We start from the raw sequence: 19,786 nt of genomic DNA on the forward strand, positions 1-19,786 counted from the left end.
TATATGTATATGTCGATTATCACTTTACTCTACTATCTATTAAATAGTCTAAAAAAGTATTAGCAGCCAAGAAAGATCATTTGCATTTAAAATCATTTAACAAAACGTTAACGCTGTAATAATTATTTATTGTCATGCAAATTCGCGGTAATAATTCAAACTCAAGTGTGTCGATTCTATTGTAATTTCACTCTATTAACTCATTCATATATTAAAATCGATAAATACATTATCGATTAAATATTAATTCTCACTTAAAATATATATATATTATTATACGCGAGACATTTTCAAAGTTAAATTTACATTTCTGATTTTTACGTAACTATTGACTGATATTGTATAACACACACATTCAAGTTCTTTCTTTATACAATATTAGTTCATCGATGAGATACAAGATAAATAAAACAGATCCATTTTTTTACATAAGACAACAATACAAGGATTATGTTACAAATTTAGTTTTTTTTATATAATAATATATTTTTTCTAGAATATAAATATGAATTTACTTCCAACTGCTAAAGATCTTTTATTATTAAGTTAAATTACAATATAAGTAATTATTATATTAAATCAGTCTCAATTTGATAAATAAACGAGTAAAATTGTTAGAGAGCGCAAATATACTCGTGTACATTTCTGAGCAACATGATTCAATATAATTAAGAATATTGAGCTGTTGCTCGTGTGTGTGGATACGTACAAGTATATTCGCTATAACAACGTTGCATTCGGCTCGTATTACTCTATCAAATTGACTCTTATTCAGATTTTTTTATCAACCCATTGTTCTCTTTTGCTTCTAAATCATATTGTACTATCCGTGTTCAGTCTTACAATTAGTCGGTCAGATAAAAGCAACAAATCATAAAGGGTTAAATTTTAAATTATTTTAAAATCAAATAGGAACACTAAGAATATAAGACAATACCTAGTCGATTTGGGTCCCATAAATTAGTAATTGTTTTAACAATTATTCGCGCGCGCGCGCGCGCGTGTGTGTGTGTGTGTGTGTACGTGTGTATATATACATTATACATATATATGTATATACACACACGCGCATACAATTTCACATTTAGCTCACATTTAACATTATATATCGTTAAAGTAATTACGCGCTTAACTTTAGCTCTCTTACACGTTGGAACAGTTTAGTAAATTTTGTCATGTGTCTACTCCATCGTGATGCGTCGATAATAGTGAAGAATATCGTATTAGTATCAGTTACATTAGCATAGTCGCGAAACCGTTTCTACACATTTTTGTATATTTAAAATTTTATTAGAACTTGACAACTATTCCCTAACGCACGAGGAATGTGTAGATAATTAAATCCCAAGTTTAGTATCTGATCTTTAGATATAAATTTTATGATACGAATCGCGAATACATTATCGCCGTGTTTCGTGTTTAGAGATTATTTCTAATTTGTAACTTATATAAATTAATATAATCTTGGTTTTTAAGCGTACGTGCCGCACGATTAATATATCGCGCGTTATTATAAACATAAATACTCTTTTCATTAAGCTATTTATGATACCTCAGTTTTAAAAAGCACCTGCTTAGAAAATGCACTCCGACGGTGAACCCTTTTTTTTACCTCTTGAGCTCTGTGATTGATATCAATTGTCAACGATTTGTCATGGCAGTAGAAAATGGCAGCTTATTAAACGAGTTTTAACTCGTTCGAATATTGAGATAAAGATGAGAGAGCGTCGGTTCACAGGCTAACATTGAGATTCGTTAGAAATTTGTTTCTTTTTTTTTCTTTTTCTTTTGCGGTAAGCATATAGCCCTGTGCGAAGTGACATTCTCTTAGGCAATAATAAAGCCTCGTTTCACGACAGAATAAGCGAAAGAAATTCCTATAGTAGCGGGGTATGTCCATTCAATCGCTCGAAGTCGACGGTTTGCTGTCTAGTGTTTGCTCGAAAAGATTAAGTGCTTTATGAATAAATTCATATTGTTCAGCCGTTTGTACCATTCCTCCTCTATCGTATCTAAAATATTAAAAAGTACTTGTATTTTGTATATTCCTGACAACGAGATCTATGTAAGATTACATAATATATTTCGAGCTTATTATTGCCTTACCTCATCTGGCACAAAATACCCAGTACGTCGACATTTCCGTCTCTTAGAAGTTGAATCATTCCTATTCCTATCGCTATAAAACAGCCAGTTCGTCCTATACCTGCGCTGCAGTGGACGACCACTGGTCTTGGTAAAGCGTTTACCTCCGCGGCCATACTAACGAGCGCATCCGCAGTTTGAGGTACGGCATGGTCCGGCCATGAATCATACCTATTGATTTATTTCACAATTCAATATACGCAAATTTAGTACATTGTGTGTATATATATATATATATATATATATATATATATATATATATATATATATAGTAAATATATAAATAAAGATCGAGTCCTCGAAGACAAAATAAATAGCATAGTAATTACCAATAGTGCTGCAAATGTCTTCTCTCCCTTTCGTGCCGGATCTCCATGGTTCTGACGGTATATCCGTTTCTCGTATCGACATAGTTAACGATAATTGTAAAAGATCCAGCTTGTATGCGATTATTCACGTCAAACGGAAAATACGCCTCGCATTTTGGTTTGGACGCTTCGTACAGTCTAGTTATCATGACGATCGCAGGAACTTTTTCTGCCCAGATCATTTCCCAGAAATCTGCTATCGTGTTAGCTAATGGTCCCTGTGTCGCGATGTATCTAGCACTTTCGCCGTCGTATCCCTGTAAATTCGTTTTCTGTTGTAGCTTATAAAATTCATGCAACTTGATAATAAAAGGTGCCTACTGCCTACTGCCTACTGCCTATGTATATTCAAGTTTTCAGGCACCATTCTTACTATTACACACAAAATTACTATTTACATACTCGGATGTAGTTGGCGTTTATGTAACCGGCTAGCGGATCGTCGGAGCAACCTGGTAGAACCACTCTGGTTTGTGGATTGGGTAAAACAGAGCTGTATCGATTCTTCACTCCCGAGCCACAAATGTCCACTTTTTCCGGTAGATTTAGCGGCACCTCCCAAAATTCTTTGTGCAACGTTCCCGTACCTTGGACAATCTTTTTCAATTGTGCTCTCGACAATACATTTCCTGCACTTAGCAAAAACTCTTCCGTTGTACATTCTCGGGTAGGAGTAACCATATGTGGCGGACTTTCGGGAGCTGGTGCCAATTCTATGGTTAAACTTGTGCTCGAACCACGTCTCTCCAACAATCCCTTTGCTTTTATACGTATCGCTTCCGGTTTACGTTCGGGTGTTGCCAAAGACTTGTAACGTAATACGAAGATTGTTTCCAATACGATAATTTAATATTTGCTATTACAGATCTACGCGTCGCGTCGGTAGATTCTCTTACCTCGGGTAAAGAGGTCTGAGGAACTGGTCGTACCGGATACTTGGGTGCAGATTGCTTGGCGAATGCTTCGTGAACCCATTTAGCTTCCACAGATTCTTTTGTATCTTTAGTTGATTTGTCTGGCTGACAAATGGCACCTTCCTCGACCAGACCGTGCCGATCGCCATTTTCGTTATCTTTTTCACGCGACATTTGTTTTCGTAGCCATAACAAGATCTGTTGGAAAGTGCTTATTATTATACAATCTTATTATTATACATGAGTAATTTATTTGATGATATATATGTATCAAATCAACTGGATTTCATGAATCTATAAAGCTTTTAAAGTAGTCACTTGTTTTTAGAAAAAAGAAGGGAGAACGAGTTTTCTATTATTTCTATATCGTAAAGAAATGTGATGCTTACTAGGAATGTGAAAAGAATAGTGCCAGCGATTGCACAAAGCGCTACAAAGTAAGGCAAATGCCAATCTAGCCATGATAAAGTCGTCCTGGAATGTACTTCCTTGTCTGTCTGACTACTGAGTTGGGCCACTTGGAGATCCATTCCAGCATCATCCAGTCCTGTCACGGACTGCCGGATTCTGTATTAAAAATACTTTGAGACAAAGAATAAATCTTAATATTTCGTGAAACATTACCGGGATATCGACATTACAGCTGGTATTGTGATTTTTTGCACAACACGTAAGCGTGTTACCTGTGATGGGATCTCGTAGGCATTCCCTTCGACGAGGGCGATAAGGAGATTGGCACTAGTGTATCCTTATGCCACTTTTGTTCAGTGATTAGATAAAACTTTTCCAGAGGATTTATATTATCGCTATGGCTGATTGTTGCATCATAATAATTAATATCATTTGCATGACGATGAGTCAAGGAAACACTTGTACCATCTACAATAAAAATAATATTGCATAAACTATAAAATTGCACACACAGACTGTAACGTAACTCTAGAAGCTTTGCGATATTATGAAGTAAGTATATTGTATACAAAATTTGCTCATAGTACATATTTCATTATATTTTGTCATTTTTAACGTATAATGACTTTAGTCGCAACAAACACAACGCACGTTCGACTAATAGGTAACGTAGAATGAAAGAGAAAAGTTTTTATTCTGCGTTGCGTTAACAAGAAGTGAAAATAATTCGTCAAGTCTAATGAACGATAAAAAGAGAATCGTGAAATGAAAGCAGAGAGACACTGGAGACAGATGCAACGGATTGGGAAATGGAATAGGGACACGAAACAGATGTAAAATCGTTCATTTGTCATTAGTCAGCCATGAATTGCATACGCGGATATATACGGGTGGCACGCACGCACGCACGCACGCACGCACGCACGCACGCACACTATCCCGAAGTCGGAGCATCGTGAATAAATCACATCCTGTTTTCTCGTTGATGTAATAATAGCGAGCGGATATGCACGGTGTTTGCGAATGAATGAGCGAGCGGGTGAGCGAACGAAAGACAAGAATTAGTTTTCACACTGATGTTTGATCGGTACCTTTTGTCAGCAGCACATAGGACAATAGTGTGAGCAGCGTACGATTGACATGTGACGTACGGGCACGATGCTCCGAGAATGAGGGTTGTGTGTACGGCGATACGGCCATATTGCGAGACGGTGTCGAAACCAGGCAAACTCCTTGTCGGAACTACCCGAGCCCGAGAGACGCACCGTTTCATATGTCTTGACCCGCGGAGCTTCGGTTCTATTCATAGTGCTTCACGATCGTTTCGCATTCCTCTCGTTCTCTCGTATAGTACGTCAGGAGTAAGCGACGGCCAATAGGAACGGCGACGGTCTCGTCGGCCCATTGGTACCGACCAACCGCGACGTGAATGTAAACGCTTGTACCGTGTTATTCACGGGAGTGGGAGTTGGCGTGAATGAAAGCGGAGCACGTGCGATTAATGACAGTAATGTCACATTCGGAAACGAGTTTTACGTTTATCCGATGCTCGAGTAGACGTTCTTTTCTCCGAATAGTTGATTTGGAGGAGCAAAGCCCTCTACGTACACCACCCCGCATCGCGGAAAGAAACGAAAAGCGGATCGTTATCCCGTGCCGTACGAATTGTCATCGCGTTCAATGAATACCATTCCTTTTCAAACCTGTCGCAATATCGTGAGCGATCCATTTTAATCTCTCCGCGCGATTATCCAAAACGGTTGCTCAAAAAGATTTAACTTTAAATCAAGATTGTCTTCTTTCTTTCATTTCTCTTTTGACAACTAGTTCTAGGAATAATTAAAATGTAGAAAATCAAAATGAGCAACGTCTGATAAGATACATTGCTTAAGATTTTTGAACATTCGAATTGGTTCGTGTAAATAGAAATTACCGTGTAATAAAATAGCATCCTCGCATCGGTTCACGGTCGTACTCGATTAGCAATTAAAATTTTAAATATCTTTTATTACTTGAAAAATTCTTTCTGAAATCACCACGTATTCTCTTACTTTTAATTATCTAAGATTTGTTAATTAAAACTCAAATATTATAGCAGTTTATTCATTGATTTCAAGGATAGCAAAACATCCTCGAATATATTTCCAAACTTTTTACGTACGTGTTTCTCAAGAATATAAGTGATGATTCACGAAACCGGATGTCCATATTTGCCGTTTACGCTTTTGCTCAAGATCACATTCATTCCTCTTTAAATCTGCATTATTTGCGTTTTATTTTCGTAGTTATATCCCTCTTTGATATCTCTTTAACTCAATTTCGTGACGCGATTAAATTATAAGTAACAAATTAATATAATTTCTAATTTGATATTATTTCGACGATTCTTTTTTTACAGACAAACGACGAAACTTGATACTTTTTACTTACCGACTATAGTACGATAACGGCAATCGTCATTGATCATTATTGTAGTAACTAAAAAAATCAATAAGCACTCCGGAACTAAATGTTCGACTTGACGTGCCTCGATTTCACATTAACGTAAATAAACCGCTTTGTTGTTTCGAGATAAAAGAGAATACATCTTATAACTTGTCGAAAAATTAAAAACGATTGAAATATCTCTATACCATTTAGTAAAGCCGACCAGAAAAACGAGAAAAATCTCGATCACTGCCTGAAGCTCACGCGTTTGCGATTCATATTGTGAATAAGACAAAAAAAGTACTTTCTAAACACGAGAATTAAAAAATCTAGTATACGGCAACGTACTCTCAAGCGCGACGAAAAAGCTCGCACGAATGTCCGAGCAGCCCTCGCGCTGCCGACTGATTTGATCCCCATTCATCCTTCCACAGGAAGCTTACGAGTTTTCGTAGGGCGCACGCACTTGCGTAAAATTGCTTTACGACGATTGGTCGAAGGAAGGAAACTCGAATGCTTGTGGACAATTATAATTTGATTGTTTTTTTATCATTTTTCTCAACGATCAAATAAAAAAATTTCCCAAACGCAACAATTTTTCATATCGCCAAGTCGATATATGTTGTTAACATAAAATAATCGTGTATAAAAGATATAGTTTGATTTGTTCTTGATAAAAAATAGCGTCTTTTTGGTTCGATAAACAGCTATGTTTTACGCGCAATTATTGTTTACGAAAAGAATACATGCCATCGAGTCGAGTTCTGATTTCAGAGTTTGTAGTCGGAGTTTATAATCTTGTCGTGATATGTAGGAATCATTAAATTAATCATTTTATTGTAGATACAATATCGTAAAAATATATAGTCTCTCGTAAAGTCGCAACATGTACGTATTATTAACGGATATATAAGTCTAATAACTGCGATCATGTACTTTAATGAATATATTTCGCATTAACGTATAATTGATTATTCGATTACTCAATCCATGTTGAGTCTTGTCGTTTGCGATTATTATTAACAATAAGATGTTTTCACACATAGAGTGAAGCTTTTACAGTTACTTTTATTCGATACACGATTCGTTTGACTTTTGCGAGAAAGCCGATAATTTTCGAAAAGCCGATAATCATAAACATGTGATATATTCGACATACAACTCAGTGCATAATGATATTGCGCGCAAAACTTGTACGGAAACGCTTTTAAATGGTAACGTCGAAACACACATGCATACTCTCGCATTTGCGTTGGTCATGTACCTTGCCGAGGGCGAGTGAGAAGGTCCTTTTCCTCCTTTCGAGGTGGTCTGTCACGTCTCGTTAAGATATTGTCTCGTTCGACGGCATCACCCTGCGCACATCGACATCGCGGTGGATGACAAAATACGATACGTTAGCTTCGCAGATAAATTGCGCGACTGCGTCGGAACGGACTCGCGTCGAGCGCATCTGAATGGCGTCTGAACGGATTGCAAAATGACGGCCAACTGCATTCACCTCTTTCGCGCTGACCGCGAAGGGGTGGCGAGGGGATGGAGTGCAGCAGACGCGCGCATTCGTGACACGGATACGATTCACCGAGCCACCCTTCCCTCTGTAGCGGTACGTGGCCTCGCCCCTCGTCGTACGTACCACCGCGCGGCACCCGCAACGATACCCCTTGATAAACGGCGCTGGAACGGATACGATATCCACCGACAAGAGTTTTAAACGCTACAACCGCCGAATTTTCTTCGAGATTGTGAAAATTACAGAATTGCGCAACATTGATTTAATCTCGCTTGTTCGAAATGCTAATTTAAAGTTTTGCGATAAAAGTATATATAAATTTATGTTTCGATTGAAATTCGTGAAAAAACTTTGGAAACAGGGCAAAATTCTCCATTTGCTGTTCTAATGTTAATTCGCCTTCCCTTCCAACTCGTTCAATCGTCGAATTCTCGTAAGTCTAAATCTTTGCTTTTATTATTATGTGCATCAATTACATATATTCTCTGCTTTATGAGCTTAAGCCGAGCGATATTTAATATGTTCCCTGCTGTTATTTATCATACTTGCTGCCTGTTTGTTATATTTTTGTTATCTCTATTTTCCTTCAAACGTCCACCGAAATGCAATCGAAAGAGAAGAGGAGACAAAAAGAGAATGATAGAGGGTGGCAAGGTTAAGTAAGAGCAAAGAGGAGGGAGCGTTGAATGAGAACTTCTAGGTCGATGAGAGGGTGTAGAGGGAGGGAGACAAATCGGCCTTCGTAACTCGGGAGGGTGAAGAAAGGAGACAGAATGTAGGCTAGTCTCGTTGGCGAACAGCGTCCCCAATCGATACGCACGCAGCAAACTTCTACGCCCTCTCGTTCTGTCAATCTTTTATCTTATTACATTTTATTTTATTGCAGTTGATTGATAAATACGTAATTTCACGAGTAACCTAACGAGAGAGAGAGAGAGAGAGAGAGAGTGTGTGTGTGTGTGTGTGTGTGTGTGTGTGTCAGAACAAGAGTCTTACACTACACTTTTCGTTGCAATTAATGAAAATAATTAGAATTGGACACGTATACCTAACGTTACACGTTAGATAATTAATACATGAACATGATAATGATTAATCTTACACACGTGACACACAGATTTAACAATAATGAATATGCAGGCTTCTAGTAAGAAAACTTTTAAGGTATTAATAGTTTTATTGATAGAATTATCAAATGTCAATTCACGTTAGTCTTAATTTGTTTTCCATTTTTAATATTTTTACTACTGACACACCCACACATACAACGTATCAATATTTTTATGTTCGTGATATAGTAATAGTAGCGTGATTATTCGTAACAGTTTATCTAATCAAATCCAATGACTGCACACGAGAATGAAATTTTTTAATTACTTTATTCGACCAACACGTCATATCCGTTTCCGGTGGGATACACGACAGAGAGCTCGGCGGCCTTGATAGTATTCTTGGAGATTTACTCCTTACAGAAATCACATTTCATATAGCATTGTCTGTATGCATATCAGATACTACACAGATATATCAGTTCTATATATTTACTGTATATGTAAAACTTGTTTAACGGAGAGAAATAAAACGTCGCGAGCAAAGACGTGCGAAAAGCGCAATTTTCCAAGTGTCGCTTTTATATACATATAGACGTCGTTTAAATTAATCCGTTTTACTGAGGAATAGATGTTTTTTTTTTTTTTTTTTTACAGACAGAGGGTGTTGAAAGATCGTAGACAGCTACGTCATATCCGGTTTCCGATAGCCAAGCTACAGAAAACAGAGAAGTCTTCGATATACGTCTCGTTTAAGCAGATAATCAATGATTCAAGGAAAAAAAAACTCGAAACACACACACACATGTAATCGCGAGATAAGCGAAAAGGAGACCTACGCCTACGCAAGTCTCGATTTACGTATCCAATGTATTTTTAACATTAACAAAACATGCTATTTCCCTACTCTACGCGTTTTTTTTTCCATTATGTATTAATCGTAGTGTTGTGTTAATCTATCGCAACAATGTTTGGCTAAATTAAATGAGATATCTTTTCGTGCATTAATTTTTAACAACAGATTCTTTGATAATCAGTTGTGCCTTGGCAAAAATATCGAAACAGATTATCATTTATCAAAGTTTTCCAATTTGTATATTAGCATTATACCATCTTCGTAACTGGAGTCTAAAATTAAGATTCTATCATCAAGGTAAACTCCGCTTGATACAAATAAACTAATGAAAAAGTAAAAGTTCTGTTATTTATTCGATTCAAAGTTTAGTTTGCGAGAAAGCAAATACAATATCGCTTATGATTCGAAAATTATTTGTATTTCGACATTTTGTTGTAAAATGATCAAGAGATCTTTTGGTCTTTTTTGGGGTATCCTGTATTCACGTATATTGTATTAAAAGAAATCAAAAGTTCTCATGATAAGATTATTTGTATATATAATAGCAGTTCTCTTTTCGTTATCGCGATGAGATTTCTTTGCGTGGAGCAGCGAAGAAAACAGACACGAAGCGAGTATCCATATCCTTTTGCTGGATAAAGAGAAACGTCAAACAACTGCGCATACGCAATGCGAATATCCGTGTAACCTTCAATGGGCTGCCTACCCATTCGCATCCGCTCGTAGGGATTCAGCTCTTCCATTGAGCAGCAACTTGGCTGCTTCCGCTTTCCGTTCATGCGTTTGTCTCGTCTTCTTTTTTTCCCTCTTCTATCCCATGTTTTCTCGATCGTTTTTCTCTCTCAGATACGAGTCGGGCACAAACTCCGACGACCCGATTCGATGAACGATTATTACACAAAGAGCCTAGAATTCGGTATTCATCCATGTCGCACATTGCTATTAATGTGCTTATCGGGGGAGATATTGATCGAGTCCCGGTTTTTCAATGAACTGTACTGCTGTTGCTGGCGGCAGTACAAGGGACAAGGCGATACGCGACCCAGAGCCGTCCACGGCGACCTACTTTGAGGCTGTGACGTTGAACGGTCCATTCACCTTGCAGCTCGTTCAGAAATCAAAGCACGTGCCATTATTGGCTACTTGTGAATACGCGGCAGGACAATTTCTAAAAAAAAAAAAAAAAAAAAACCATTTTGAATGTATGTATACCGTGAAATATTCAACGTCAAATACATCTGCTCGCGTTATTTTTTTGCTCGACATTCGACGTAAAGAAAAGTAAAAATAAGACACAAATGTTTACGAGAGTACTTGGCGTTTATTATTAAATTATTCTGCTCGTACTGCTTTGTGTAAATGTCAATCTGTGGGTCGTTAAAGCTTTGATCGTTTCTCTTATATCGTTAGGAAAACGCGACGGAGCTAAAATTAGATTTTTGCCTCTTGAATAACTTTTGTCTGGAAAATATACTAAAAAAACGAAATTTTTTTTAACATGCTATAATGTCAAACATCGATGTTAAATATTCTCAATTTAACCAAAGATTTTGGAGCAACCTGATTTTAAGAGCGATACGTTTGTTAATTATAGACTCGATTTAATCACAGATTTATTACAATCTTAAATTGGATTATCGAGATACTTAGCACTTTTTGTTGATTGCATCATTTGTAGCATCGTTTAAAAAGCATGCATGTATTTCGTAATTTAGAGCGTATTTTTTTTTGAATGAGAAATCTCTTTTCGCGAAAATATCAGCATAGGGGGGAGAGGGTAGCTTGTCCCAGTAACCTAGTTTATCCCTGGGGGTTGAATAAACGGAGTTGAGGCTAGATGACGTCATTCTCGACCCCATTTCCGGTTTCCCGGTGCAACCAGTTATCCACAGCTTCGTGCGTCCCGTTGACCCGAAATTTCTCATGAATTGAAGGACATTCGTTCACAACGAGTCGATCTGCCGTGCATGAATGAATTTTCCGCTTCAGCATCATCATATTACCTCGAGGTGAAAAAAAAGAGCTCCCGCTTAAAGTGATGATTAATTGAATCACATATCTCTCGTACGTGAAGCGATGTTTTTCACCAATTACCATGAAAATGTATACGATTGTCTTCATTATATTCGTTATAACTAATGGATATGCGCACCTAAAAGACTTTGAAGAACTCTCTAGAGATTCCAAATGCCTAATCAAGATAACGTACATGGTCGTAAAATAATAAATTATTAGCTTACTGAAATACTTGCATCTTCTCTATAGACATTTCTCAATCCCGCGAGATTGAAATCAGAGTGATTGAGATCCGAGTTGAGATTTAAATTTTTGAAAACTTTCATTTTTTTTTAAACAGAAGATTAGATCCGATATATAGAGGATCAAGTATTATGGCATCCTATTTTGTTTTTAATACTCTACAAGCCGATATTATATTGCAATCTTGTTTCTATTTCCACGTTTCCATAATATCTCTGCAACGTTGCACTGCGATTTGCAAGATTGCAACGTTGCTGTAAGTTTTCATAAATAATTGTATCTTACGTTTGAACAATTTTGTTTTTGCTTTAATCTACTTATATAAATGCCCTGACCTTTGGGTGACAACAAGCCGACAATCACTCTACATGTATCAGTCTTGCGCAATCACTCGGCATTTGATAAGACATTAGTGTTATCGGTTAAAGGTGTAAGTTTACGACTTGATGTCGTCAACTTATAAATATCGGATGATGACGGCCGGATTTCTTAGTGTACTCGATCAAGACGACTCGGAGCGGATAGAAATTGCACGATGGAATATTTGAGCTTCAATTTGTCAAGCAAATCACTTGATTTAAAAAAACGGGATATTCTTCCTAAACCAGCGGCAAACGAAGTCCGAATTAAAGTCGCGTATTCTGGAATTTGTGGAACGGATCTTCATGTTTTGGAAGTATGTTACCATTATAAAAATATGTCACTTTTATTATCGTAATTGTAGAATGTAAAAAATTACAATTATTTTAAATGGTTGGTAAAATTTTATAAATATTTAAATACGTCATTTTGTTTCGAATAAATGTGATATCGCTCATTCGTATGATGTAAAAATATTTTATTATTACAAATTGGACAAAAATTATAAGAATCATAGACTTTATTATTTAAATTACTCGGAATTTATTTGGAAAAATATTGAAAATTAATAGAAGATAATATACATATTTCATGTCATAATTGCAGTGATAAAGTTGATGTCATTATACAGTTTGATAATTACACTTTTATTTCAACTAATGTGATTCATGATAAAAGTTGAAAAACTTTGTTGATTGCTTATATTGTGACATCATCTGACACACGATTACATATATCTACACATGTCGATATACATATGTATACTCTTCAATCTCTTAAAATAACACGAGTCTTGTAGGGAAGCTTTCCATGTAAAGAAGATGGATCTCTGACTCTTGGACACGAGTTTGTAGGTACTATCGATGAACTTGGATCAGAAGTGACTATTTATAAAATTGGTCAACGTGTCGCTGTCGATCCCAACAGTGGATGCAACAAATGCAATGATTGTCACAGTGCGAATTATCATTTTTGTACCCACGGTGGTATAAATAATACTATAGGAATTTTTAGAGATGGTGGATGGGCTACGCACGCTGTTGTTCCAGAAACACAGGTATATGCGGCACATATACACAGAATGCCCAAGAAAGCTTGGATGTATGATTTTTCGATTAATTTGATTCTTTTTTTTTTTAGCAAAAATATCTAAATATATTAATAATTTTTGTGATACAAAAAATATCAAAAAAATTGTTCGCGGATTAAATTTCAGAAAGTCGCGCGCGAGTAAATAACAAGACTATTGTAATTAATTTCAAATAAAGTTTATTTTAATAGAATTTTAATTTAAGAATATAAAAACACATGTAAAAATTGAAATATAAGTAATGATGTTATTCGATATTTTTATTGAAAAAAATTCGATTCTATATAGATTGGTCAAAGAGATATATTCGTCTTTAATATGTAAGACATCTCTTTGAAATATTTTGTGCACGTAACGCCCCATTTTTACCATTTTCTTGTTTTAACTATTCTCGCTTTGTGAGTTGTGATATCCGTATCGCTCGTATGATATAAATAATATTATCGGTATTTCTGATAGGTATACTTAATCCCGGATGAAATTGAAATGCGCCACGCAGTGCTTAGTGAGCCGTTGTCATGCATGGCTCACGGCTGGGACAAAATCAATCCTGTAAATATAGGAAGCAAGGTTCTCGTAATAGGCGCCGGTATCATAGGTTTATTGTGGGCCTCTCTATTTCATTTGCACGGTCTCAGAAAAACTGTCACTATCAGTGAACCGCAACAAAAACGAAAAATTCTTGCCTCTAATCTTGGTAATATAAGTAATATTGAAAAATTTGGAAAAGCGCTCTTTCTCTCTCTCTCTAACGGCAATATATTTATATGTAAATAGGTCTCGATTATAAAGTTAAAAGTCCGACGGAATTGAAAGAAGATTTTGACTTGGCTGTGGATTGTAGCGGCAGTGCTCCAGCCATGGAATTGGCCATGTCTTTGCTAAATTCCGGTGGTCGTTTATGCGTATTCGGTGTTGCTAATCCAAAAGCAAAACTATCGATTGAACCATTTCAGGTATAAATTTCCCACTCGGGTTATATGGTTGAGAGTTAAAAGTTTCGATATTCTCTTACTAAAATTTATAATTATTGTGCAGATTTACAAAAAGGAGTTGAGCATTATAGGCGTGATTATAAATCCCTACTGTTTTCCTAAAGGATTAGCTTTGGTGCAATCGTTGTCTGAAAGACATCTTGATTACAATAAATTAGGAATCAAGATATTTTCTTTGTCCCAATATAAAGAAGCTCTCGATGCATTGAAGAAGGGAGACATAAGCAAGGCTGTTTTCAAGTTTTGAAACCAAGTTTTTGCATGTATATATGTAGCAAAAAAAGACAAGGAATATTTTCTTTTTATAAAATTTTATTGCTTGTTCCATACATAAATTTGGCTGAATATGTAAATGCATGGAGTTTTAAGTAATAAAATGCGATATCGTAGTACAAACGAATACCTGTATAAAACTTTACCACTCATATTATATAGCCATGGTATATCTGACAATACACAATTGTTCACAACGTGTATAAATACTACAGTTATTATAAATATTACGAGTATCATGGCGCGTCGAGTTTCAAATACAAATTACAATATTAGCAAGTATAAAATTGGAAACTTGTAAAGAGTATATAAAAACTTGCTGAGATTATTTTCATTAAGATCCTCGCTTCCTACTTTCTCTTATTATCAGGTTGTATAACATCTATGTGTTGTACGCCTTGTTAAAAGAGATGGCGATTATAAATGTGCAGTAAGTAGAAATACGTGCTTGATAAAACGCATAAAGTGTTGTATACATACGTACACGTTATGTGTCTTGTCTATACATTGCACACATTTATAATTTTACTTTTAACATAAATTACATTTTTTTATATCACGAACAAGGCACTAACATCAACATTGTTTTCTTTGTTCATGACATTCCAAATTTTTTCGTTAACGGGGGTAGCTAGATAATTCTACAAATCTGTATTGTCGATTTGCAATTACTAATAACTATATAAGTAAGATGGATAATATTGTGTGTAATATGCTTTGTAACATTATTATTTTTTACTTGTCCGTCGACACGGTTGTATCGAAGCGAACAAGTTCTCTTGAGCTGTTTATACGCCGCGTTACATAACATTGTGTGTGTGTGTGTGTGTGTGTCTCATCATATAAATGTGTACTGGAATGTTGATTTGTATCTTTCCAATAACATTTGTATATCGTTGGTGCCTCTATTTGTAAGAGTACATAAATTACTTTTTCTAGTAATTAAAATGTGCCAACAAGTACCATATCAGCGTGATAAAAAGTGATGCCTAATTCCCTTTTTGAGCAAAAATGAAAAATATGAAAAAAATTCAGATTCAATTTTCAGTCAGTGTAATCAGTAAAAAAAAAACTTTTTTTTTACTGATTATACAAATATACTTTTATTGTATTATCATAAACCGTTTTCAATAAAATAAAAAATCAACTAAACTCCATTAAAGGCAATTTTGAACTTTTGCATACGCCCAACGTAGTATTCGAAAATTGAATTCGATTTAGCGCACACACACCTTCTCTCGCATTGCAGTGCAATGCGTAAACGTTCTCTTCGGGCCATGTTTTTGAAGCACCTTACTCAAAGAAACACGTTTACTATTGACAAATCAGGCAACTTGACTGGATCCACGATATTTCGGAAACTAGACGTCGGATTGGTTTATTTACAAATAATGATTTACTTTTGAAAATCTTTTCAACGGTATCTTACTTAATTTAATTTTTTTGCTCAAAAAGGGAATATTTGAGGGCCATTTTGGGCGTTACTCTTTATAAGAATCGTGTCATGCCTCCTTCTCTATAACGTCCTGCGTTAATCATACTGATTGCGCCCTTGATTGCGTTTAAATAAAGTTAAAATTTCGATGTAAAAATTGAGCGGCGTTATTACGCGTATCATTTAAAGAAAAAAAATAAGTCAAGATTAAAAAGAAAACAAATATAAATTGAATATAAAGATCCCAATATAAAAATCGCATTTGAATACCTATATATACATAAAAAGTTTTAAAATTCTAAAAATGCGAGTATCGTAAATAGCCGAATGTGTAAATAACAATACTAAATTCACTGTGCACTGTGGTCAGTGCAACGTGTCACGATATGCGCGTTTTTCATTAACGAGATAAATTGGTCTGCTTGTAAATAACTATAAAAATAATTGCACGATACAAATATAGAAAGTAAGTTAGTAAAACAGTAATCGAGGCCCTTACAGTTTAGGTTTTGGTTTTACAGCGTTATTGCGACAACAATAAAGCTGACGGTTGCATAGAGCCATTTCAAGAAGTCGTATCGAATTGCCGCTGATGCCCATTGAAGGCCCGGATAGTTAATATTTGGTGTAGAAATTTCTGTAAAAAAATATATATATAGAAACTAATGCGAGACCTATACAATCGAACATGGATCTACAATCAAACAATATGATGGACGAATATATCAAATGTTATGATCGATATCTAAGCTATCATTATTGCAAGAAAATATATAAAACATGACTTACCTCATTATCATTGTAATTAATAAAACTAGAACTACCAAAGGTCCGGAAGAAACTGGAACTACGCCAGTTCCATAATGAGCTTGACCACAAGCTGGCGGGCAAACAGGGATAATGGTTTCTGCGCAAACAAAAGAGGGAACAAATCTAATACATGCTAGCTACGAAAATAAAAATTGGCTGGCTAAGGAAAAGAAAACAAAGGATCGAAAGATGTTAAATTAGACTAAGATATAGAGAGATACACATTGATATAAATTGAAGATTGAAATTCATAACTGAGATAACATGATAAAAATGATGCATGATGCATGATTTCACTGTTATCATGCACAGTCAACATATTGATAAAAAATTTGTTTCCAATATAGTTAATTGTTTCAACTAGATTCGAACGTTATCTACAGCTACATACAATACACAGAAATACACGAGTCTTCTTTTTTTGTATTCTCTTACCGAAAAGTTCAACTTTCGTTTCAGCAGTACCCAGTTTGTTGGCTGCACGACACACATATTCTCCATATTGTCGTTTTTCAATAGTAATAACTCGAATCGTTGTGTCAGTATATTCATCCGCGGTTGCAAAATGTGATATGCTGTAATGCTGATTATTTGACAACTGTACGTCGTCTTTTAGCCAGATGATAGCTGGCGGAGGATATGCTTCTACGTGACACTCCAAATCCATATCGTATTGCAAAGCTTGTCCGAGTCGTGGCCTAGGAGCTGTGATTACCGGCGCGAATTCCACCTCCACATTAATGTTACGTCTGGCACCGCGTCCAACGCCATTCTCAGCGATGCAATAATACGTTCCGCGATCCTCTTTCCGTATGAAAGATATTTTTAACGTGTTGCCACTGCAATATTTTCGGATTACATAATACATGAAATATTGTTTGCCAAGTATTTAATAATAATAATTTAATTTAATTGCCGTACCGATAGATCGATCCCCCGGTAGGCAAAATAGCATTGTTTTCTCTACGCCACGATATTCTTGGCGGCGGAAAGCCATTGGCGTAGCATTCCAATAGAACAGGTTGTCCCTCGCTAACTACCAGCGATTGGGTCGAGTTGTCGCTAATTATCGGTGGCCTACGGACTTGTAATTCCACTTCCGCGCTTATGAGATTATTTACAGATATTTGTATTCTACATTGATAGTATCCAGCATCCGTTTCTTGTATGTCTTTAACCTAAAATGTGAGACGTATTAAACCCATATCCCATATTTAATGCTTAAAACTTGATCAACGAAGGTAGGTTCGATTAGGAGGCGGAACAACATTCTAATGAAATCTTACCTGTAATTGGTAAGTGGTGGACGCTGTATCATACCTAAGGGCGAATCTACTGTCTCTGATTATCAACGCAGTGCCGGTAGAAAGTGCCACTTGCTCGTGTACGTTTTCTCTATTAACTTTTATCCACAAGACGGGATACTCCTGCGCGTACTGAACGGAGCAATGCAGTTCTACCGTTTCCCCGATATCCTTAATTTGTTCCTGCGATATGTAAGATATTGTCGGAGTACGTTGAGCCGCAACTGAAACAGCAACGGTATAAATGTCTATGATTTGTCACTTGCTGGCTGAGAAATGTCAAGCTACATCGGCACGGCATGGCATGCATCGTCGAACGACAAAAGGGAATTATTCCAGTTGGAAAAAATATGGCGCTATCATAGCGGAACGATCGCGTACGTGACGTGCGTGCGAAATTTGCGTTGGACAAATGTTCTTACCCGTTTGCAGAAACACGCATATTAAGGCTAGAATAGCACGCATTATGACACGCCCAACACACGGTACTTGAGTCTCAATCCGGAGCGTTTAGCCTCTCCCTATGATGCGCTTGCCGCTCTCGTTTTCGAGCATAGAATCCTTCCTCCTTTCTTTCCTCCTTATTTAAGTTGAAACAAACGTTCGACTGTCGCGAAATGATGAGAGATCGGCACGAGGGAAACGTAACGCGTGCACACAAAACTTGGTTCTCTATAGGCGTGTACGGGGCACGGGCGCGCAAAGTCGCAAAGCATCTGCAGACGGTACAGAGGTGTCTGTTGACGGGTTGACGCACCAAGCGTTGTAAATATGGCGAATGATGCTACGTCTTTAGTCAAGTGCGAGACTAAATCTCGATTCATGACTAATTCGGATTTTCACCGAGATTATCAATCTACCTAAATTGATTTAAAATTGCAACTGATAATTACGAAATTCTAACTAGTCGGTAAAACGTTTTACGAATAATCTCCATAAATTATTGACGCAACTCGATCATTCTCGCGATTGATTTGAACATTCCAACAGCCTCGTTCAAATTTAAGCGTTAAAAGGTTGCCTCGCGAGTAAAATTTTTGCGCAAAAGAATAATGGAACAGAGACTTGATATTTTTATTCAAATTTTTTGTATTTCGATAATTCCTATATAATATTTCAATTCTGACTAATATAGTCGACCGATGTTTCATTTACTTGATGACGGAAAAATTCTTTTAATGTACTAAGCATGCGAAAATAAAAGCTAGGTACGAATATACATATACATACATACATACATACAAAGTTAATAATGAAAAGAAAAAAGAACAATAGAAAGGAAAAGAAAACATACAAATATCACAAGTATAAAAATATGAAATATATGTATTTAAACAAAATCAATAAAGTTTATGAGTTAATATACGTTCTGATGTATACCGAGTAAGAGTCAAAGCACATAACATGGCGTAGCGATATACGACGGTCGTAGTTCCCGACCTGACAGATCAGGATACGCCAAAGCTTGTGCGTTACTTACGTCCACGACTACGACTGTCATATGTGCTTTGGCCTTAACAAGCGAAAAAGGTTGTCTACGTTAAAATAGTTGACTGTTAATATACACAAACTATTAA

The 19,786-nt window shown here is 36.2% G+C and overlaps 3 protein-coding genes across 5 annotated transcripts; 1 reads left to right on the forward strand and 2 right to left on the reverse strand.

Annotated features, from left to right (window-relative positions):
* Positions 1-524: 524 nt before the first annotated feature.
* LOC112461658 (tyrosine-protein phosphatase non-receptor type 7-like) lies at positions 525-7,496 on the reverse strand. The gene is made up of 8 exons (XM_025026985.1): positions 4,930-7,496; positions 4,111-4,306; positions 3,817-3,994; positions 3,410-3,625; positions 2,916-3,320; positions 2,475-2,770; positions 2,107-2,316; positions 525-2,012 (listed from the first exon to the last, which is right to left on the reverse strand). The coding sequence occupies exons 1-8, from the start codon at positions 5,036-5,038 to the stop codon at positions 1,901-1,903; spliced, it is 1,722 nt and encodes a 573-aa protein (XP_024882753.1). The 5' UTR covers positions 5,039-7,496; the 3' UTR covers positions 525-1,900.
* Positions 7,497-12,426: 4,930 nt separating this feature from the next.
* On the forward strand, positions 12,427-14,787 carry LOC112461660 (sorbitol dehydrogenase-like). The gene is made up of 5 exons (XM_025026990.1): positions 12,427-12,618; positions 13,102-13,359; positions 13,852-14,089; positions 14,170-14,348; positions 14,431-14,787. Exons 1-5 carry the CDS (start codon positions 12,478-12,480, stop codon positions 14,632-14,634), a joined length of 1,020 nt encoding a protein of 339 aa, XP_024882758.1. The 5' UTR covers positions 12,427-12,477; the 3' UTR covers positions 14,635-14,787.
* A 1,458-nt stretch (positions 14,788-16,245) lies between these two features.
* LOC112461659 (lachesin) lies at positions 16,246-18,967 on the reverse strand. Of its 3 annotated transcripts, none has more exons than XM_025026989.1 (6): positions 18,632-18,719; positions 18,192-18,433; positions 17,827-18,083; positions 17,341-17,744; positions 16,886-17,002; positions 16,246-16,703 (listed from the first exon to the last, which is right to left on the reverse strand). In XM_025026989.1, the coding sequence occupies exons 1-6, from the start codon at positions 18,672-18,674 to the stop codon at positions 16,591-16,593; spliced, it is 1,176 nt and encodes a 391-aa protein (XP_024882757.1). In that variant the 5' UTR covers positions 18,675-18,719; the 3' UTR covers positions 16,246-16,590. The 3 variants fall into 3 exon arrangements, with proteins under 3 accessions (XP_024882757.1, XP_024882756.1, XP_024882754.1); XM_025026986.1 differs by having other exon boundaries at positions 16,624-16,732; positions 16,885-17,002; positions 18,632-18,966; XM_025026988.1 differs by lacking the exon at positions 16,886-17,002 and having other exon boundaries at positions 16,246-16,732; positions 18,632-18,967.
* Positions 18,968-19,786: the final 819 nt, after the last annotated feature.

This window comes from Temnothorax curvispinosus, unplaced genomic scaffold (assembly GCF_003070985.1).
Source record: "Temnothorax curvispinosus isolate PA1 unplaced genomic scaffold, ASM307098v1 QBEX01011551.1, whole genome shotgun sequence".
Classification (NCBI taxonomy): domain Eukaryota; kingdom Metazoa; phylum Arthropoda; class Insecta; order Hymenoptera; family Formicidae; genus Temnothorax; species Temnothorax curvispinosus.